The sequence below is a fragment of the Clinocottus analis genome, unplaced genomic scaffold (assembly GCF_023055335.1).
Source record: "Clinocottus analis isolate CAN_PGR_092001 unplaced genomic scaffold, fCliAna1.0.p SCAF_18, whole genome shotgun sequence".
Classification (NCBI taxonomy): Eukaryota; Metazoa; Chordata; class Actinopteri; order Perciformes; family Cottidae; genus Clinocottus; species Clinocottus analis.
Window position 1 is genome coordinate 10858027 of NW_027175909.1, and position 22140 is coordinate 10880166.

Sequence of the window (22140 nt, forward strand, 5' to 3'; positions counted from 1 at the left end):
TTTAAACGATTAAAATAAATACCCCTAAGTTTAAATGTATCATTTAAACCAATATATAGACGGTAGTTGTTATTTTAGTTGGTTTGTAACATCGTTTAGAAAGCAACCCTCCTAAGCTGATGGTATAACCCATGATTCAGCGTCATATGATTCTGTGACTCATCTTCAACGCCTGACACAAATTCACGAATATATAAAGCAAAACAAACGCATATCCGTCTTTTCGCAAATTGTCTCCACTAAAACTGTCATGATGATGTGTGGAGGAACCTCAACAGTTAAAGAAGCTGATGAAGAAGTTCATGAGATCTGTAAAAGCGTAAGTAGAAACTAAAAATATGAATGACCAATTTCTTTCACACTCAGGAAACAGGGACCGTGTTTCATTAAAATGTTGCTTTAATCTCATTGTTATTCAGGTGAAGGTCCAAGCAGAGAACAAAGCAGGAAAAACTTATGATGTTTTCACAGCAAAGAGCTACAAAACTCAGGTCGTGGCCGGAACCAACTTCTTCATCAAGGTAAATATCACCTACGAGACAAAAAGCCTCAGATCAGTGACTATAAACGACTTCAATTAGATGCATTTAAAGCGATTATTATTCAATGTTGTTTTTCACAGAAACAATGGCTCACATAATTACTGTGATGTGAATTAAAAATACACTCTGTCTTTCTTTATGTGGGTCAATAAGAATTAACGTTACAAGATGCAGCAATAAGAGTGTTTGGCTAACTTTAACCTTAATGCAATGCATGCTGGGAAGCAGACAGACTATTTGATCACGAGTTTACTGAGATAAGTAGCCTCAATCATCAATTGGATATTTTGTCCAGACATTATTCAGTTACTACTGAACTGATATGTTCTGAAAGGCATAACTAGACAATGTAACTTGAAACTACACAGATGATAATACTACATGGACATAAACGAGGATCCAATGAATGCTTACCTTGCTTCATGTCTGCTAAATGTATAATTAAGTAACCACTTGCTAACCAGTAAAAGTCCTCATTGATCTCCTGAAACTTTACTTTTTCTTCCCTGCAGGTCCATGTGGGAGGAGACGAATATATTCACCTCTGTGTTTATAAAACACTTCCACATCATGGAGGAGAATTAACGGTCCATAGTTTGCAGGAGTCCAAGACCCAGCAAGACGAGATTGAGCACTTCTAATAGGATCCTGACCCAAACACAGCATCAGTGCCTAGAGTTGCCGTCTCATTATAATCAGTGATGATGAAATTATGCTGGCTCAATATATAAACGATGCTTCTGAATTTTCCAATCCTAACATGTTACAACATACTGTGTCACATTGCAGATCATGATTTAAGGAGCATGTAAAAATGAAGTATTTTGTACAACATTCAAGAATAAATGAATTGGATGATTTTGTGATATTAGGTGTTTTTTCTTTCTGTCGTGTTTGATTTGTGAAACAGCTGCAGGCTTTTCATATACATCTTTTATAGACTTTAGCTGGCAGACGTGTGAAGAAAAAGTCTCGATAAAAAAGAAATGAAGACAAATAGAAGTCTAATCACATCTGGTTTTAGTGTTGAATGGATATGGCTCGTAGACAAAGTCCCTCCTGAAGTGGCAGTTTACTTTATGGTATGTGAAATACGCCATGAAGCAGACTTCTTTTAGAAAAATGTGTACACACAAACAAACATTTTTTGTATGTGATGTTGCACACCCTTATCTGTTCATCAGATTAAAAAACTACACATATTTCATAAAAAGCTGACCGTAAACCCCTGAGACGGGTAAAAGCAGACAATTAACTTCAACGGACCTTGTGACAATGGCTGACACGGTCGGATGATGGAGTAAGACAAAAGATGCCACAGAGGAAACCGAGAAGATTTGTGTTCCAGGTGAGATTCAATCTATCTTCATTGTTCACGACAAACCACGCTCAACTCTCTGGTCTACATTTACATCACATTTTACTTAATTAATATGCAGGTGAAACATCAAGTGGAGGAAAAGACAGGCAAGAACTGTCGGGAAGTCAAAGCAATTAAATAAGGAATTGTTTTTTGGAAGGTGGCGAAAACTTCCTCATCAAGGGAAATATTGTGATATTTGAAAACAAAAATTGTAAGCTTCAGATGTGTGTCTTTGTATGATATACAGGTTGGATTAATATTATTTGTGAAATCCAGTTGCATCTGCAGGACAGTAAACACTTACTGTTCGACAACACAAGATCCCGATTCATTTATTTTGATGTCCAATGTTCCTGCAGGTTTATGTTGGAGATGGTGACACTCATCTGAATGTCTTCCACACAGAAGAGCTTCTCACGGACGTGCCGCACCAGATTGATCTTCTCTTTAGTGCGCAGCAGCACAAAACTAGAAAAGACCCCTCATTGATTTTACCAACTGATCAAACAACTTGTTTAAACAGTGAAATACAAACAGACCGCAGTCTCCTCAAAAAGCTCTGCTTTTTTAAAATCCTGAAATGATTTGACGTTGACTATGAATGTATAAACACAAAGATATCTGGTTTTGGGAAGCAGAAAGTTGAATGCACTTCCTTCTAAAGAAATAAAGAGTATTGAACAATTTTTTGTGTATAAGTATTTCTCTAATTTCTCAAGTAGAAATAGTTTTGGATGGAAGAAACGGTTACAAATTCATTTAAAAAAAGGTAAATTAATCTCTTTAGTTTACACAAACTTTACCAGAGACATATTTTTAGCTTCATTATATTGTGTGTTTTGATCATACAAACCAGGAAACACGGTCCTACCATGTGTTGGATGACAAATGTCTTAAAGAAGTTAATCTGAGATGAATTTTAAAAAACAAACAAGTAGGGAGCTTCCAGAATCTCAACAAACAAGGATGTACACAAATGACCCGTCTACAAATGTTCCTGAATCAAACAAGGAGCAATATGCGCCTACAGCAGCTCTGTGAGGCTGAACAGAGGCTCAGTGCTAACATGCTCACATTCGTTAGGATTCATAAGATAGGATCCATGAATGTCTACATACAATTACTGCCAATTCTTCTGACTGTTGTTTAGACATTTAATTGGAATAAACTGTTCCGTTTCATTGCATTTAGAAAACACGGTGCTCATTAAAAGACTCACAAATGATTTAAATCACAGACAACACATTGCTTGAAAACATTTCATTGTCTTTTTTTTTTTTTTTTTTAAAAACAAGTCTTTTCGTACAATGTTTCTCATGAAAGAAGCACACCATTGACTTTTGTACAGCTGTGTTAATACAATGCGACAATCACAATGGAATACAAGTGTGTTGGAGAAGAGGTCAGAGCGGTCTGGATGGTCTGCAGCCTGCAGTTGGCACTCAGCAGCAGGCCATAGTTTCATCTCGTCTGGATTCGAACCTCAAGTGAAGCAGCTCCTCTCATCAGACGGAGCTTCACTTCACCTTCGGAGGCATGTAGTGGATTCGGCACCTTTCACTGAAAATCTTACCAAGGCAAATCAGGGATAAGTAACTTATAAGATAGCGACAGAGCCTTTCGGTGAGATTATAGAATGTTACTGTTAATAGTGAGCATACCTTTAGACTTCTATCATTGACAACTTCTTCAACATTCAGCTCTGACTGCATAAGCTTTAACTAGAAACAAGGAAGGAAAAATGCATTACTTAATTTATATTTTCAAACGTATATAACACCCATCGCCATCTCCCATAAGATCGTTAATACACTGCTACTTAAAAAGGGTCAGTTCAACTAAATTGGAAAAACATAATTTCTCACTGACAACTTTTTAGCCATAAATATGGTTGGATAGATGAAAAACATTCATACTTTTAGTCAAGTCAAGGGGTCAAACATTTCCCATAAAGAACCTTAACAGCATCTTTTATTAGCACTGCGCCTAATTATCTCCAAATGAGGATTGTATTTCAAGGACTCGTCCAGCTACAGATGGTTCATATCTTAGAGCTTGGTGGTGTTAAAAGCCCGCTAGTGTGAGAAACAGGACCTACTTTTGTCTGCTCTTTTCTGAGCAGTCGGATGAGGGCCTGGTTTTCGCTGTCTTTTGCTCTTCGTTCCCGCAGTTGTCCCACCTCCTTTGAAGTTTGAGCTATACAGGACTTGATAGCTTTGTCTCTGGTCAGATGGGCGTCCATCATCTGTGGAACACATGAGATTATTGCTGGAACTGGTTTAATATGATGTGAAACGGCTAGGAAGTACATTTGACAAAGACATTATTTTAGTCACTCACAGACTCATAGAGTTGTTTGCACGTTTGTGTGGCATCCACTTTGCCTGAGAAGGAGACTGTAGGCACAGAGGTGTTCAGCGCATAGACAATGCGGTCATCTATGCTGCGCATCACCTTTAGCGTCTCCTGAAAAAGAAGCAGTCAGCAACTTCCCTTCAACTAAATCCAAAGCAATGATTTAAAGCTCTTTTTTTTTCCTGTTTGTAATGTTGCAATACATTACATTTAATTGATCTCTGGTTATCAATGCATAGCCTGATGTCTTAGAAAAAGCAGATAATAACACAGAGACAGTGGACTTTTCAACATTCTGTAAGCAGTGCAGATAAGTGTTTATATATCTTAAATGAGCAAATATAGTATACAGCTTGAACAATTGGGTAAAATAGTAACACGTTTCAAGCTGGAGTGCAGCCATGCGTACAAGCCTTTCCATTGCACATTTAGGCAAAATAAATGAGCACATTAACGCTACATTTCTTCACTTTCCTGCAACAAATGAATGGAACTTGTGCCACCTTGTGAGGTGGTAGTATGCTGACCCCTGGGTATTTTTGATACTTAACCAATAGGATAAATTAATCACATGCTGGCCAACCAGGTAGGTTCATCTAAAGACCCGTGGCAGTGATGTTTAAACCGTGTGCAGACTGTTGCAGCCCTGCTAAATCAGTCTGTGTGAACATTAATGATTAGGTATCAGGAGGGTCACCCGTTCACTGGCTTGACGTGACACAGAAACAACCTAGCATCTGAACTTTCAAGATGTTCTGATTCAGATCGCAGCAAATCAGTGACACGCTATCACATCTCTTTAAATTATTCGTTGAAATTACCTGAAACATTGAAAAGTCCTCACAGTTTAAAGTTCCACCGGACGCAGCCATGGTGGAATGATTGGTCCTCTGTCCACACGACGCGGGCGCACGCACTGTTCAAGACAATGCCTGAATGCAATCCACCTCGATCAAGCTAAATATATAACCACATTACACAATAATTCCCACGCTCATTCCTAATATTGTAAGATTCATCGATGTATGGGTTAATAGGCAATGGCACTATTAAAAAAACTTACACAACGTGATGGAATCCCCCGTTGTTGTGTCAAAATCTGTTTCCCATCGATTTAACTTGGCTCCTACCCCTTACTTTAACCTAAACTTAAGCCGAACTAGTCTTTTTTTAGGCCTACGCATAATTAAACAACAACCCGACTTAGAATATAACGACAGCTATGTATGTTAAATAATATTCGTGGAGAAAACAGACTTTAACGAAAAACGTGTATCATTTTTGATCAGGCATATAGCACAGGCACCTATGCTTATGTGAGCGGGTCCTGTTGGCCAGTTGTTGAAAACGCAGTTAGTTGACTTTCAACACAACCAGCAGCTGACGGAAGCAAGGTGTAACTGCGCAGTTTATGGCTTGATGGACACAGTGTACTTTTAGAAACATGAATTTTGTCAGATCTCGCCTTTCGGTTGGCAACTTTATAGGTTCGTATTGTTAACTATAATGTGTGTGTTATTTTTTTTAAAATTAAAACTGCCTGGAAATGTCTCCTTTATTACTCGGTGTAACTTAAAAACAACTCTAGCTCGCAGCTGCAGTTATAGTAATCTTACACACGACTAGCTAACTAGTGATAGTTTAATATATTGTATATATATATATTTAATCTCTCGTTCTTTGAATGTCATACCATATTGTGAGTAAACGATTATTACGTGGCAATCGAAGCTGTTGATAGCTGGTTTCTGTATTTCGGACATTTGATTCAGATTTCATCCAAATTAAAGCTTCACTAAATACTTTGACCGAGCAAACCCTTTCGCTTAGACATTGTCAGCCTGGAACACCTCCGTGCTGTTTTGAAAGTGGGCAGCAGATTAGGTGTGCCCTTGTGATTGTAAAGTTGTGATATATCCTGTGAGTAATTTTGTATTTATGTAAAATGAGGTGAAAATATGATTAGAGCTGAAGTTATTGGCACAGAAACATAATCTGCAACCGTTAGTTTTAATGATTATAGATTAAAGATTACCAAACATAAAAGACGATGTTTCAACCTCTCAGTTGTGATGATATGCTGCTTTTCTTTGTCTTATGTGAAAGTTAACAGAATCATTGTTTTTTTGTTTTTTTAACTGCGCAACCAAAATCTAAAATAAGTTTGATTTAGCCCTCGTTATGATTACTCTCAGATTCAATACACCCATGTTTTTTTTTAATACATCATCAGGTCAGAGGTGCAGACAGATCACTGAAACATGGAGCCATAGAGGGATGTGCAGTAAACCACAGGTCAAAGCAGAGCCTCTGCCTGCAGTCCCAGCAGCAGGTAGAGTTGTCGCTCATGTGGGTGGACAGATTACTGTCCTCTAGAAATCCTGTTCATGTTTAGTTGTCTTGTGATGTCATTGATGCTTCAATCCGTCAAGTGTTGCAGTCCCACACATTCCCACATAATCAGAGATTGGCAATTCCAATGCTGCAGCAACAGTCAGAAAGGCCTTTTATGCTGTGTGAGCTGGAACTGTTTTACATTTCAGAACATTTTATTTTAACGGCCGTAGTAGCTGAATGGTTTCTGTGCACGCACTGTGAGTGCAACATCCCGGTTCAACTCAAAACATGGGACCTTTGTTGCATGTCACACCTTTGACCCCGTTTCCATTTTTACTATCTTCATCTGTTTAATAAAGAAAAAAACATATCTTAAAAATATATTTAAGAAAAAAAAAGATAAACGGTTGTATGTCTCAGAACAAGACAAAAGGAGTAAATGTCCCCACATTGATTACCAGACAATTTTGTACATAACAGGTCACTTGTTGCCATAGCAAGGATGTGAAAGTTTTCCTTAGTCCCAGCGGGAGGAAGGCCACAGGAAGTGGGGTTAATGTCGGGGGTGATGGCGCTAACGACTGGGGCTTGTGAAACAATACTTCTCTAATTTATTATTGTTTTTTCAAGATGTGGATTTGTAGACCTAAACTCTGTTTGTTCATCCTAACGTGTGCTTTCTTTCATACAGAACCTCGTGCTGGATTCAAACTCCCCGGCTACAGGCCGTCAAATATGGACAAGAAGATTCTGCTCTGGTCGGGACGTTTCAAGACACCAGACCAGATACCAGAGCTTGTGTCGTAAGTAGCCGTTTCCTGTGTATACCAGACCTCCGAGTACACCTAATTGGCTCTTCACATGATGTAGTTAAGATAATTCACACGAATAGAGCTAACCAGCTGTATCACTGCTCCTGCAAGCTGATATTCCAAGATGACTGCAGTTCAAACAAGGCGTCTGTTTTTGGCTAGAGGTAATTACAGCTGTATCTGAAAACAGGGTGGAGATTATATCTGGTTTTCTGCGATGATAAAAGACCCGACTGTCACGCATTCAAATTGCAGACTTTGAACCTCCTGCACTCACAATAAACCAAACATCTGAATGAGAGAAGCATCAATAGCTAGTGGCAATTGTTGACATATTGCCATTGTATGAAGGAGCATGCAGAAAAGAAAAGATTGAAACCGCACTTTGTATTTAAGAATAGAAAATTGTTTTTAATGTATTCAATTATCTGGCTACACTGACGTTTGTTTGTGCACCTGCCCCCGCTGCAGGTTTGAGATGATTGATGCTGCCAGAAACAAAGTCAGAGTGAAAGCCTGCTATGTGATGATCGCGACCACAATAGTGGCCTGTCTATTTACAGTGTTACTGGGCAAAAAGGTGAGTGGCAACAGACAACGGGTTGTGTTTGCGTGCATTGGTTTTCTCCAGTATCAGTTTACAAGGAACATTTTAGTTACATAGTTTACAACAATGTAAAAGAGCTATTTTGTCTCGGCACTGCTCATGAATTAACACTTGTGTTCTACAAAAAAAAAAGTAAAGGTTACCAGTGTTATGTAATTTAGAGAAAATACAAATAATGTGGAACCTGAGAATTTTTTTCTAATCTTATTTGTAATTTTGTCGCAGGCGGTCAGCAGGCATGAGTCCCTGACGAATCAAAACATGGAGAAAAAAACTAAATGGAGGGAGGAACTACAAAGAGATAAGGAAGCTGCTATTGCCTTGTCTGAGAAGGCTCAGTGATGGAAGACAACAAGACCCTGCATACACACCACTATGGATTATTCATTTCTGAACGCCAATATAAGGTTTTACCTTTTGAATGAATAAATACATTGAGGTTATAAACTTGTGCCTGTTTTTGAGAAAAAGGCACTAAGAGTTATTGTGGCAGCATTTAGTTGTATCCAAGGACAGTTGAAACTTCAGCCCTGAAGGGTTTCAATGGGCTTCAGTTTCTTAAGAGAAAGTCAAGAAGTGAATCATGTTGTGTCCTGATACCTATGTGATTAGACTAGTTTGTTTGTGACTGACATCTATGTCTGTATATATAGTCAACACCAAAATAAGAATCAAATAAAGTATTACTTCTTGAAGATTCCCATCTGATTTAATGTCATGATCAAATTTTTTATAAACTGCAAACATTAAGTCAAAGATCTAAGTTAGTTGCTATTTACCATTTATAGACAAAACAATTGAGAAAATAATCTTCAGATGAATTGATAATGAAAATAAACCTTTCAGAGGTAATACATTTCTTCAGCTATATGGCAGTCAAGGAAATGCTCCCCAAAAAGAATAATCCTGGACACAAGCTACAATGAAACAGATTCACTTACACTGTGGTTCATGAGCCAGCTTTTATGCAAATGGCATAACAGGGACAGTTGCACAAACGCAATACAACAAACAGTAATTAACATGTAGAGCTGGTAATCTCTTGCAGAGATTTTGATAAAAGTAAGCAATGTTAAGAGGACTCGGTAAACAAACATTCAGTTTTGCTAACTAAGGTGATCACCAGTATTTTCAAGTTTTTATCTGGATTTTTGTTGAAGTTATCTGGAAGGATTCCTGTTAAATAAAGTTTATGGCACCATCAGCGACATGGCAGATGCAAACCCCAACTAAATCAAAACATTATTTTTAATCAAGACCAGCTTCAGACCCAATAGCGGGTACATGTGCTGATGTTTTGACAGATCAAATTGGAAAATGCTACCTGAATGCATGTTGGAAAGACATTTAGACTGCTCATGTTTTAACAGCCAATTTTCCAAGATTCTGACTTATTTTGTTACAATACAGTTTTTCTAGCTTTGCTGAGGCAGCATGATTTACTGATTGTAATTAGTGTGCTAACAGTTTCAGTCCACAATCTGTTCTGGGTAAACAGTGAAGTACATTGTAATCCTTATCATACCAGAAGGGGGTCGAGGATTCAGACCAAACCTCTTTACGCCTCGCTTCCTGAGGAGGGAAAAGTTGTGTCATCAACCAATTCAATAGTTAATGCAAAAACTATTGTATATTCTTGAGGAGCAGGTATCAGTCCTGAACTAAAGTGCTGCAAATGAAATGAAATTATGGTAAGATAATACAAATTCCCGTTGGTCTGCTGCTGGTCAGATTCCAGGGTTAAATAGTCTGCTTTGTCTCGTCCAAGTCTGTCTATTTGTCTCAGTGCGAGGGAAGACTCCAATTCCCATGGTTCCATGGGGTTATTCACATCACACCAGAGGCTGTGTCTAAACTCTTATAGGTGAAGCCTGTGCGGGTAGGAAAGGTCCATTACTGGATAAAGGAATGCATGATATGAGATCCAGGAGCAAGCAGCAGATCCTTGCTGGATCCAGGATCCAAGCAGCCTGGTGGACAAGCTCCACCCCTCAGCGACAGTCAAGTTCCTAATTCGTTCATCTGTGGTAACTTATCCAATGGTCAGAGAGAGGAGATGAGAGAATTCAACCTCCATTTTTGAGTTAGTTAAGTGCCTTTAGTAGAGGTCAGTTGAGTCCTTGTGTAGGGACTGGCCACATGGCCCCAGTGTGGGCAGTTCGGTCCAAAGACCACAGTCAAACATGATCAACATCTCATGGTCAGTCCAGTGTTTAAGATCATTCTTCTCTGTGTGTGTGTGTGCGTGCGTGTGTGTGGAAGGGGGGTATAAATCACGTCCATGTTTGTCTGTCCTGTGAGTCCTTAATGCTTCAATCAGACAAGCAGTGCAGTCCAACAAACTTCCACATAAATCAGAGATAGGGTTGGCCAATCCGACGGGAACACCGAGAAGTGCTTGAAGAGCTGAGGAAATCCAAAAAGTACGACGGTGGTATTACAGGGACAAACTGCTTGTGGGAGACCCCGGGGCCTGAGCAGGTGGTTGGGTTTCAGACGCGGAGGTGAGCTCAGCGCAAGACAGAATGATGAGCGAAACCTTCACAAACTGGCTGACAAGACTGCAGAACGTGACCCACGTTTGACGCTACGCACACACGTGCTCCTGTAATGTTACATTTTTCATAATCATGATAATGATTAAATCAATCTCTCTGACGATGGGAAGGGGAGGAAGGGAGCCGGGGGTTGCCGTAACCCTTGATAGTGGCAGTGAGCAGAGAGTAAGAGAAATGAGCAGAGGTGATAATGAAGGTGGAGCACATGGGCAGGGAGGATTTAGCATTATAGCTGGAAGCCTTCCATCGGGGCCTCGCACTGCTGGAAGAGGAACTGCTGCTGCTGCAGATCGACGGCTGGAGCCAGAGTCGGGTCCTCATCTTCAGTGTTGAAGTAGCGCTCGATCAGGTCGAAGGCTTTCTGGTAGATTTCCTGGTTCTCGTGTCCCTGGAGGAACTCCAATTTGTCCAGACCTGGGAAGAAGGAGGTGGGGCTTGATTAATTAACAGCAAGATTTTTTATAATTTATACACAGTTTATTGATCAGGTTTAACTGTCTTACATGTTCAAAGTGCATCAAATATGACGATTTACTGGTTTTCTCCAGTTTAATATCACAATACAATGAACATCAGTGGATTTTGTAGAGATAACTAGAACTACGGAATAATTATTTAATTGGAAAAAAATAATTTGCAGATAATTAATGATGAATTTTTGCTAGATTTCCAGGTTTCCAACTGGTTATTTCTAATAAGTCTGGTTCTTTCAGTGTAGCAGAAAACAACAAACAGGTCACAATGTCTTAAAGTTGTAAAAACATGCGTCTTTGGTTTGTTTATGTTACCTACATTCTAGATATGTTGCATGATAAAACTGAACTTTGGGCTCATAAAACTAACTAAACCTTGTGTCCTGATCTGTCCACAAATTGACAAACTTAGTTGAATTAGTCTCAACTGACATTGCAGAATTGCTTGAATGTAACCAGCATGGATGCAATCATTTTAATCGTGTGTCAGTATAGACTAACCATAGGCCTCTTCAATTAGTGCACAGTAGGGGTTGATGCCTCCTCCCCTCTTGGCCTCCAGTTCTCCCAGTCGCAGGATGTTCTCTAGGCCATTTAGAGCCACCTGAACTATTTTGGAGTCCATAAGTGTGAGCAGGTCACACAAAGGTTTTATACAGCCCAGATCCACAAGGTGCCTGCAAGAGGGTGAGAGAGTACAAACACAGATACAGAGTATTGTATGTATTACTCATTTGAAGTAAATAACTGTCTTTGGCCCAACACACAAAGCATGATTAGTAAACCACACCCACCCACCCACCCACCCACCCACCCACCCACACACCCACACACCCACACACACACACACACACACACACACACACACACACACACACACACACACACAATACCAGCTGAAGAACAGTCTGTCAGTCAATCAGTAGCGGGCTGTCAGGGCCTTCTAAGCCTTAAGTCGGTGAAGAATCACAAAGTTATAGCTATTTTATAATTTAAAAAAAAAAGAATATATATATATATATATAAAATTTAAAGTTATAGCCTTTTTTAAATAATGTAATTGTTTTTCACAAATACACTACATTCATTATAATTATTTTTGCCTATAAGCTTGTTTTCTCATCATTGTACAGCTGCCTTCATCTGTTACTCTGCTCCTTCAGACCTCTTGTATGGCTTTTTGGGACCTGTTTAACAGCATTTTTTATCCAATCACATCTCACTTCTCTTCCTCTATGTAAGAGTAGCCTGGTTAAAATACATGGAAGGGCCTTTGCGAGACCCTAGACATGTGATCGGTCACAGGGCCCGCATGACCTTGACCATTAACATGTGCTGCGATTGGTCAGTGAAGCTATCTCTGAATCCCACGGCCGGCCACAGATCAGTGGTCTTACCTTATTTGCTCGGCAGAGCCACCAGAGGTGGCATTGGTAATTGCCCAGGCTGCCTCCTTCCTTGTGCGAAACTCTGCTACCTGCAGGATAGTGATTAGAGGAGGCAACAAGCCCGCATCTATCACCATCTAATAAGAGAGGAAAAGACTTAATTAGATGAGGAAATTCTCATGTTAACTTTTCAATCTTAACTGTCCAAGTTATTCACAGACACACACCTGTATTTGTGCTCGGTTCCCTGCAGTGATGTTAGAGATCGTCCAGCACGCTTCTTTCTTGATGGACTCCTTCGGGCTACTCAGCAGGTGAAGTAGGGACTGCAGCGCTGAACAGTTCAAAATCACCTAGACGGCCACACAAATTACACACAGTATAATGAATATTCATCTATTAGTATTAAATTACCTTACCAAAAGTAGCATAACTTCATGGGTATGTACATGGTGCCATTACCTGTGTCTGCAGATCGTCTCCTGTGACAATGTTCCCAACAGCTCGCAGTGCAGGGGATACAACCTTATAATCTGCGTGCCTGAAACAAAGCAGAACAGTAATGTATGATCAGATGTGTGCCCCCCAGGGTTAGGATGGCAGCAATTCATATTCAACCTTGAAATACTATATAGTACATAGGAACCTCTCCTGACTTTTTCAATTCGTCAATGCTCGTAACTCAAAAAATGTCTGGAATCCTTCACAACAAACCCCATGTTCTCCAACAATGTATATCTGAGTTGTGTAATCTTTGGAAATTGTAAGTATACATTATGTGCTTAAAGCCTTACATCAGTAACTCCACCAGCCTGCGACAGACTCCCGAGTCAATAACAGCCTGAATTTTGTCATTGGGGCCATCAGATAGATAAGAGAGTGCCCAGCATGCATCAGCCAAGATGTCTGTGTCATTGACGAACAGCAGCCAAGACAGCACACTGAGACACGGGGACACCTGAGGAAAAAAAACACAGATCATGTTGGTATTAGGTTTAATATGAATGACTGTTTTAAAGATAGACATAAGCAAGTCCATACAGCTTTGAAAAGTTATATATGATGTACTTAAGCTATGTGAGAGGTGTGCTGATACCCTAGCAACATTTTTAGACACGCAAATTACCTTTGTAAAGTCTGGAGGTGGGTTCTTTCCTCTGCACAAGTTTGACAGCGCCCACACTGCATTCCTCATCATGGTTAGACGATTCTGTTTGGCCAGTAGTCTGCAAAAAGTGCATGTTTTACTGAGGATACAAGATCAAAGTTACTCTGTAATAAAAAGATTTAGGAGGAAGACAAAATGACATTGAGTTGTTACTTACTGCACCAGAGAAGGCAGAATGTTGCAGTCTATGACAAAGTCTCTGCATTCTGTGCTATCTCCTGCTATGTTTCCCAAGGCCCAGACTGCCTGAGGGAGAAAGCAATTATACTGGTCAGTCAATAAACAAAAATAAAATGTACAATATTTAAAAGCAGGATTACGTTTTATCCAACAAGCCGGTTATATACATACTATGTTGTTATTGGCATCAGTAAGTTGTTATAATAATAATAATAATGATAATAATAATAATAATAATAATGATAATAATAATAGTTTGTATTTATATAGCGCTTTTCTGAATAATCAAAGATGCTTTACATAGGAATCATTCACACACTGATGAGAGGATCTACCATGCAAGGTGCCACATCAGAACTATCTAACTTTCATACACCGTAGTCACAGCTACGGGAGTAATATCTTGCTCAAAAATAGAGAAGTCAGTGGGAAGTGTAAAAGAAAAAACACTGGTGTGTCTAAATTCTCCCTACCTGTTCCTGTACGTCTTCAAAATCCGAGTTGAGCATCTCTATGAAAATGGGCACAGCTCCTGCCTGGATTACCACCCGAGTTTGATGGGATGTGCCTGACGCAATGTTGGTCAACACCCATGCAGCCTCAAACTGAAAGAACAGTCAAAATATACCATATTTAATACACATTCACCCAGTGGGCTGCACAGTGGTCTTCTCAAAAGACATGCACCTTAGATTAATTGATGACTCTAAATTGCCCGTTGGTGAAAATGAGGGAGAAAAAAAAAAGTATTTTTACTAAGACATTCTGAGAAAATGTACCTGCAATGTGCAGTTTTCGCTCCTTTTCAGGAACTCAACAAAGCGCTCCACCACCCCTGAAGTGGCAATGACTTCATTGATGGGTGGGTTGGGTTCTAAGTGAAACAGAGTAGAGGTGCACAATATGACAAAAATGAATACAATACTTGTCATAACATTATCTTTATATCAATAGATTTAAACATTTATTCTAGTATTGAAAATTACATGATGAAATCTTCCTTTCATTGTCAACTTCCATTTATTAGTTTTTCTAAAGAAAATTGTCTGTACAACTGATTTCCTACTTCATAGAATAAATGTAGACATAAAAAAAATGTATAATTCGCCATGTAAAAAGATTTTAATTGCCATCTAGCTCTCATAACAATCAGGTATCCATGAGGAATTTTGGCAATATATATGGCACCCTTACCTTTAGAAAGGAGCTTCCTAAAGCGCTGAGTTCCTATTAGCTGCTGTTCAGGAGTACTGGAAAAGATCATTTGAGTCATGTCTTCAGAGATCACCCCACCCTGCACAACACAAAGATGGAAAGTTGATCAACACAGAAGAAATGCTTTCTTGTGACTTCATACGTGCTGTGCATGATGGCACTGCATGTAGGTTAGATGGATAGGAGGATTATTTTCAATTCTCATTTTACCGTGAGTGGGTCCATGTTGTTAGCCTGGGACTCCAGGTAGCCGCTATCAGCCATGCCATCGTCCTCTGGGAGGCCATCATCCTCCACTGTGGCAACATTCCTCCTCTTAAAGAGCTACAATAGAATAATATTTAAATAACTTTTTTAGCATATTTTTTTTCTTTATCATTATATTGTTAGGAACACACAGTATAGATTAAAGTTTCCTCCCTGACATTAACAATGCCAGCAGGACATATTTTCATAACCATAAAGTTTGTTCAAATTAAATCTACCTGGAGGACAATTCTACCTCTATAATAAAACATATTCAAACTCATCCTCTGCCAAGGAGTTCTACATGACTTCCTCCACACTTTGCTCACCTGTTCATCCTTCTTCTGTTTGCGAAGCTGTAGGCCTTCCTCTTCCCTCCTTCTTCTCATTTCATCTGTGTTGAGGGACTTGTTCTTGTAGCTCTTAAGGCGTGCATTGTCCTTACCCTGACTCATTGTGAAGCCTAGAAAGAAACAGAAATAAATGTTATCTAGAAGTTTAGGAGAGCATCTTTTAACTTCACAATCTGTAATTGAATTGAAGGATGACAAAATCATACTGACACCAACAATTGTATAACAATGCATGCATATCTGTAGCTTTACATTTCTTTAGCCGATGTATATTAGTTAGCTATAAGTAGGACTACCCTTCCATTTTTTTGCATGTGTCAATTAAGGATTACCAAAACAATCTCAAGTAGAACTGACATATGTAAACGGTAACTATAGTTCACATAAGGCTATAGCCTATCAGCAAAGAGTTCAACAAATTGGGGCATATAAGGATACTCGCTAGCTCGCTGCTTAGCTTTATGTGCCTTGACACGGCGTGATTAATACACAACCGAACACATCAGTATCTACTGCTATGGTGAGCGACTTCCCCTTATCGATCCACGAATCGACAGAACACAAAACAATATTCAATGAACGAAGAATAGGCCCACGGGAGGGCAACACTTCGTCAGTTCCCATTAGCTAACGTCAGAGCCCTCTTGTTAGCATTAAACGACCGAAAGCTAGTTGTCGTTAGCTTCGACATGTAACGCGACAGACCTGTGTTTCTCAAACGTTAACAACATTAATAATCAAATGAGCTTCTCATTACAAAGCATTATCACACATACACTTATAAATGTACGTAATTATTTGTAACTGACCTGTCAAAATGGGCTCTGTAATCCCCTTGTTATTCGCTAGGCCACCGTTTATACAGCCGTCGCCGGTATGATAGTGCGCATGCGTGATATCACCCCCCTTCCAACAATTCCCCCGCACTTATCTACACGCCACTCCACCCACGCGACGCTTCTGCTTCGTAAATGGCTAAACCAGCTTCTCTTCGCTTAAATTTGCTTTTAAATGTGTAGTTACGTTTCAGAGTTAACATACACAATACATATTTTACTGAACAGCAACACTGAAGGGTGCAGACTTTATTTCCAGAAACACCCGCAGTGGAAATAGGCATACACGCACAGCACGCAGCAACATAATCGACCCGAGCAGGGATTAAATGTAGCTGAAGACCACAAGCGTTCAAAAAAGGACAACTTCAAGGAGTATGCATGCATCCGTCGGCCCCTCAGTTGTATAAACGAGCAGTGCTAAGTGCAGTGCAGGTGTTGTGAAAGTTGCTTGAACAATTAATAGTGATACAGTTTTAAAGTGTGCCAGACACGCTCTGGCGCCAGCGCTTATCAGGTGGAGGCGGGGCTCATCTGCGGAGCCACTCCAACAACAAATAACAACACCATTGGGCTGCAGATAAACACAACCAGCAGCATTGACAAACAGATACAACTAGCATCACAATAATCAGTATTATCGTTGTACAAACCTACCTTTTTCCATTATCAACATTGCAGGCTAATCTTGAAAAATAATATACAAACATATTCACATCGGACACATTATAGATACATAATATTTTAGGCACATAGGTAAAACGAGGGTGTGTGTGTGTGTGTGTGTGGGGGGGGGGGGGGGGGGGGGGTATAGGCAGAAAAATGTAACAATATTATTAATGATAATCACATATCATCTTCTTCAGTTGTAGCAAACATTTGTCCGCTAAAGGCACATAGGTTGGAAGATGATAAAAGAGCAAAACAAAAACACAAACGTAATAGAGGAACAGAACATTATCAGATAAATGGCAGGTAACTAATTTCCAATGTCCAGACATAAACGCTACAGTTACTTTCTTGTATTTAACATTTTCATCATGTTCTTTATTATTATTATTATTATTATTATTATTATTATTATTGGTATTGATATCTGAATACTCGACGACGTGTGTGTGTGTGTGTGTGTGTGTGTGTGTGTGTGTGTGTGTGTGTGTGTGTGTGTGTGTGCGTGCGTGCGTGCGTGTGTACGTGTGTGTGTTCAAAGGACAAGATCATATTTTTTGCAGGTGACTATTGCTGACAATCAAAGGCAAATCATGCATTAACTTTGTCTGACCTTTTAGCACTTCAATACAACAGGTGCACTATCTGAAAAATGTGAAAGCCATCACAACCCCAACCTCCCCCCCCCACCACACACACACACACACACACACACACACACACACACACACACACACACACACACACACACACACACACACACACACACACAATAAAACCACAATTTCTATCAATATACTACATTTGTCTTGTTAATTGCCTTCATTTTATTGTGTTGTACGTCCTATGTTACAATTTAAGAGACTTACAGTTGATACGAACATTATCCATCAATAATACAGGTTTCTTAGATGAAAGAAGCCCCTCGCAATTGCTTTTTTTTTTCTTCCTCCAGACACCTGTCAACAATCTGTCAACAGACTTCTGATTCCAAACATTGTTGCACTTTAAAGCCCCTCACGTCTACAAATATGAGACTCTCCAACAAACGCACAAACTCAGCGAACCTATCCATCCAAAATGACAACAACGCAAAGACAAGTTGTGGCTCAGAGCTCGCTCCTCCCTGCCGAGGACTGCTTCGACATGTGGCACGACTACATGAACCTGGCCACACTGCTGGAGAGGCTGAGCGACGATCGCAAGGGAGCCTCCGGAGACACCGAGGAGGACCCAAAGAAAGAAGCAGCAGCAGCAGCAGCAGCTTGGAGCCACGTCCAAACCTCTCGGCGGGGGAGCTGCAAAAACTCCATCGAGACTAGTTCCGTCAGCAGCTTGTCCGGCCTCTCAGACAGCAGCTGCAGCGGGACCTCCTCGGGGTACTGTCGCTTCTGTAAGCAGAACGGTGAGTCTGCACGGGTGTACCGGTCACACAACCTGAAGTCAGACGACGGAAAAGTCACCTGCCCTGTGCTCTGGAACTACACCTGTCCCATCTGTGACGCCACCGGGGACCACGCTCACACACGCCGGTACTGTGCGCAGGCGCGGCGGGAAGAGGCTCCGATGACGCTGCCGTGGTTCTAGGAGCTGGTGACCGACATGCTGATGAAACTGGAAATACTGTAAATAATTAGCAAAACATGTTTTGGCCATGTGTTCATGTTTGCATAGACTCGTGTGGCTTCCCAAGTTTGAAGTGAAATGTTTTATGTTTGACGTTGTTGTTGTTGTTGTTGTTGTTGTTGTTGTTGTGTTTGCATTGATGTGCATTACTGTCATTCTGCTGCAAGACCGTCTGCTCTGCTACGGAGAGCATATACACATATCAATATATAAATAGTTTTCCCAACGTAATTTTTCCAAACGTTTTTAAAATCAAACATTCAGAAACTCAAGTGTCGAGAAGACATTTTGGAAACTGCAAAACAAAACAAATCTTTTTTTGTACAAGTTATCAAGAATAAAAAATGGGAAAAGATGCACTCTTGTTGTTGTGAAAGTGTTTGCTTTGAGCTTCAACACTCGACTGGTTCTTTGGCTTGACAGATTGTTGAAATTTATGGATGACAAAGAAACTTTATGTTTTCAAATCTAAATGTGCAAATAATCTAGCATTAATTGACAAAATATAATGACTGAAGTACATTTAAGGAATTTAGGTATAATCGGTACAGTTAGATAACTTTTCTTATCGCAAAAATCAAGTCAGTAATTCATAACCCATTAATTCCTAATCATAAAAGAATAAACTCTGGCTGTACCTGCTGCTTTAAACCAGGTGAAAATTGCTGTTACTAAACAGTTTGAACAAAAAGAGTGTTAAATAATACAGTAGATATTATATCCTTTTATGACTATAGCTGATACTTTAAGATTAATTTAAATGTTGTGGCTAAGTGAGGACTAGGTTATTATATCTTTCTTCATTTACTGTTGGTTTAGTTTAACAATTACAATGTAGTATATTCTACTGAAGGAGGTCATGTGCTTTTGTATGCAAAATGTGTGAAGCAACTAAGTAAACAAATAAAACATACATTATTTCCCTCTGAGACTGGGAAACACTCAAGTAAAGTACCTCAAATTTGAACTCAAATAGAACACTTAAGGATAATTAGTACTTCCCCATATTTCAAGAGGTAAACTTGAGTAGCTAAATCCTACCCTTCCATACTTCATAGATGACACCTGCTGGGCCAGAAACAGATTTGATTGGATAATTCCTGTTTGGTAACAGACCTGTTATCAAACATGAATAATGGCACAAAGTCCAGCTTTTATAAATGTTTATAATTCAGTTATAAAGCAGATGATAATTAAATAGGCCAGATTTTGTAATCGTCTCTTTGTTTCATTGTTTGAAAACCAAGGACACAAGGAGAGCGTCTACTAACACTGACTATATAAGGTTCAAACAGGTACACGTGCAGACGTGTCATAAAAGCCGGCTGTTACACAAGCTGTTTTTTTTTTGACGCAAACAAAAGCCACTCCTCGGCGGCAGTCTTCATGTTTCTCTCGCTGTCATTCAGAAAGGCAGAAGAAACGGTAAGACAAAACCTTCATCATTTAACAGATTTAAAAATGAATGTTCAACACGTTGTTCAAAGCTGCTAGACAAACGTGTTATCTTTCACTTCCTGTTGGGTTTTACTGGTGTTTTTAGATAACTCTCCCACAATGGCAAAACACGACATAAGCCTGGTGATTCCCATCGTGCTGGCATTGGTCTTCTTCATCGTCACAATGGTGTTTACTGGTCTGTCAGGGACAGGAACATGTAAGTGTTAATGCTCTAAGTATATACATTATTTTGGGATTTGATATTTAGTTATTTAATATAAAACTGAAGGAATGAGGTAACATCCTTTGATCTTTTTGTGTCAAAATAACTTTTATAATAGTTTTGTGTCTATTTTAATTGAATCGGTATCTTTCGTGATTTTGTGTCCCACAGATCCATTTTTGTCGACAACAAGTAACATTTCAGCTGAGTTTGGAACTCAGATCACACCAGCAGGGTGGACTTTTACAATCTGGTCGATCATTTACATCTTTCTGGCTTTAGTGTTGGTGTACCTCCTCTCCGGCTTCTTTAGAAAGTAAGAAACCCCTTAAACAGGGTTTATTTCCCCAGTTGTCTTTGTGTCCTACGTATGGTATGCTGACACAAACATTCCCCTCCCTATAATTTTCTTTCCTTAGGAATGCATACGGTTACGTATACTGCAGCCCGTCTATCTTGCCACAAACATTTTTTGTGGTTTGGTGCTTGAATCTGACCCTCAATACTTCATGGTTGTTCCTATGGGACAGAAAGTGAGTTGGGTCATTTTCTTTATTTACCTTAATTGAAATTTATCCGTAATATATTTCATAACCTTGAGAAACCATCTTTAGAAAGTTGGTACATGCAAATAAATGGCTTTAAATGTATTTGAAGCACAAACCTCGATAAACAATTGAGGCATAATCACTTCAATAGAATACATTGATTATTCTTCCAACTTTTTTTTATCCCTAAAGGTTGATGCCTGCCGCACTGGCTTTCCTCATCCTAATCGCCTTGAGTAACTACGGCCTGATATTCTTCTCCTGCCACAGTCTCTACATCTATGGAGACTGGCTCAACAAGTACCACAAAGTAGACCTGTGGCTTCACCGTGTGTTGGTTAGTCCTGTGGGGCGGCTCAATGGCAAGCTTGTGTTTACCTGTTTGCCTGCAGCAACATCTACTGTGTCAACTCTGCACACGTCTCTAAGGCTTTTTTGTCGGCCGCATTACAGGTTCAGAATGGTATTGCCATCTATGCAACCTGGACAACCATTGCATCCCTCATCAACCTGACCATCGTGCTAGATCTTGATGCAAATATGTCCCCGGCGGACGCTGCCACCGTGTCACTTTCGGTTTTGACTATATTGTTGGGTGTGTGGTACGTGCGTAGTAGAAAACTAAGCATTATTTTTTCATAAGTTCGTAAAAGTTTTAAAAATCCATAAATGGACAAATGTGTCGTGTTTCTCGCAGGTTTTTCCTAGAAAACTTTGTCCTTGACAAATATGTGAGGTACATCCTGTCCATTTACCCCTTTGTGATCTGGGCTTTGACCGGGGTGTTCACGGGAAACAACAACGCTGCGGATCCTAGTCGCAATAACATCTTCATTAGTGAGTAACTTTTGAAACATTCTTCATCAACGTTAATTACATCCCATGGATGCTTTATGTATTCATGCATTCACTATTCCACAAATGCTGCATAACCTGTTATTGATCTTGATTTTTTTTTTTTACATAAAGGAATCAAACCCAACTACAGGAGACTACTACAGACAGTATGCACACTAATGCTTCTCTCTTAAACTTTCTTTTCCCTATAGCTGTTCTCTTGGCTTTAGCCTGTATCTTGTGTGCTGCACGGGTGGCTTTGGTCACGTGGAGGCACATCAAAAATCCATTTTACGAAGATCTCAGCCCAGAGAGCATGTCTCCGATGGAGATCGCTGAGAGGCAGAAAAAGATATTTCAGTAA

The 22140-nt window shown here is 39.7% G+C and overlaps 6 protein-coding genes across 6 annotated transcripts; 4 read left to right on the forward strand and 2 right to left on the reverse strand.

Annotated features, from left to right (window-relative positions):
- Positions 1 to 173: 173 nt before the first annotated feature.
- Positions 174 to 1377, forward strand: LOC137788740 (cystatin-B-like). Its single transcript, XM_068581794.1, has 3 exons — positions 174 to 319; positions 420 to 521; positions 1055 to 1377. The coding sequence occupies exons 1-3, from the start codon at positions 251 to 253 to the stop codon at positions 1181 to 1183; spliced, it is 300 nt and encodes a 99-aa protein (XP_068437895.1). The 5' UTR covers positions 174 to 250; the 3' UTR covers positions 1184 to 1377.
- A 1769-nt stretch (positions 1378 to 3146) lies between these two features.
- Positions 3147 to 5154, reverse strand: mix23 (mitochondrial matrix import factor 23). Its single transcript, XM_068582107.1, has 5 exons — positions 5082 to 5154; positions 4246 to 4371; positions 4004 to 4150; positions 3567 to 3626; positions 3147 to 3473 (listed from the first exon to the last, which is right to left on the reverse strand). The coding sequence occupies exons 1-5, from the start codon at positions 5130 to 5132 to the stop codon at positions 3423 to 3425; spliced, it is 435 nt and encodes a 144-aa protein (XP_068438208.1). The 5' UTR covers positions 5133 to 5154; the 3' UTR covers positions 3147 to 3422.
- A 454-nt stretch (positions 5155 to 5608) lies between these two features.
- On the forward strand, positions 5609 to 8714 carry fam162a (family with sequence similarity 162 member A). Its single transcript, XM_068581542.1, has 5 exons — positions 5609 to 5747; positions 6494 to 6592; positions 7289 to 7400; positions 7881 to 7989; positions 8242 to 8714. Exons 1-5 carry the CDS (start codon positions 5705 to 5707, stop codon positions 8356 to 8358), a joined length of 480 nt encoding a protein of 159 aa, XP_068437643.1. The 5' UTR covers positions 5609 to 5704; the 3' UTR covers positions 8359 to 8714.
- Positions 8715 to 8964: 250 nt separating this feature from the next.
- On the reverse strand, positions 8965 to 16489 carry kpna1 (karyopherin alpha 1 (importin alpha 5)). Its single transcript, XM_068581541.1, has 14 exons — positions 16407 to 16489; positions 15574 to 15707; positions 15209 to 15322; positions 14978 to 15077; positions 14563 to 14657; positions 14257 to 14388; positions 13761 to 13849; positions 13562 to 13661; positions 13230 to 13393; positions 12898 to 12976; positions 12663 to 12788; positions 12445 to 12572; positions 11549 to 11724; positions 8965 to 10988 (listed from the first exon to the last, which is right to left on the reverse strand). Exons 2-14 carry the CDS (start codon positions 15697 to 15699, stop codon positions 10801 to 10803), a joined length of 1617 nt encoding a protein of 538 aa, XP_068437642.1. The 5' UTR covers positions 15700 to 15707; positions 16407 to 16489; the 3' UTR covers positions 8965 to 10800.
- Positions 16490 to 18172: 1683 nt separating this feature from the next.
- Positions 18173 to 18990, forward strand: nanos2 (nanos homolog 2). The gene has a single exon (XM_068582178.1). It carries the CDS (start codon positions 18183 to 18185, stop codon positions 18687 to 18689), a length of 507 nt encoding a protein of 168 aa, XP_068438279.1. The 5' UTR covers positions 18173 to 18182; the 3' UTR covers positions 18690 to 18990.
- Positions 18991 to 20285: 1295 nt separating this feature from the next.
- On the forward strand, positions 20286 to 22140 carry LOC137789077 (uncharacterized). The gene is made up of 7 exons (XM_068582330.1): positions 20286 to 20385; positions 20563 to 20707; positions 20811 to 20924; positions 21132 to 21276; positions 21393 to 21541; positions 21637 to 21776; positions 21989 to 22140. The coding sequence occupies exons 1-7, from the start codon at positions 20286 to 20288 to the stop codon at positions 22138 to 22140; spliced, it is 945 nt and encodes a 314-aa protein (XP_068438431.1).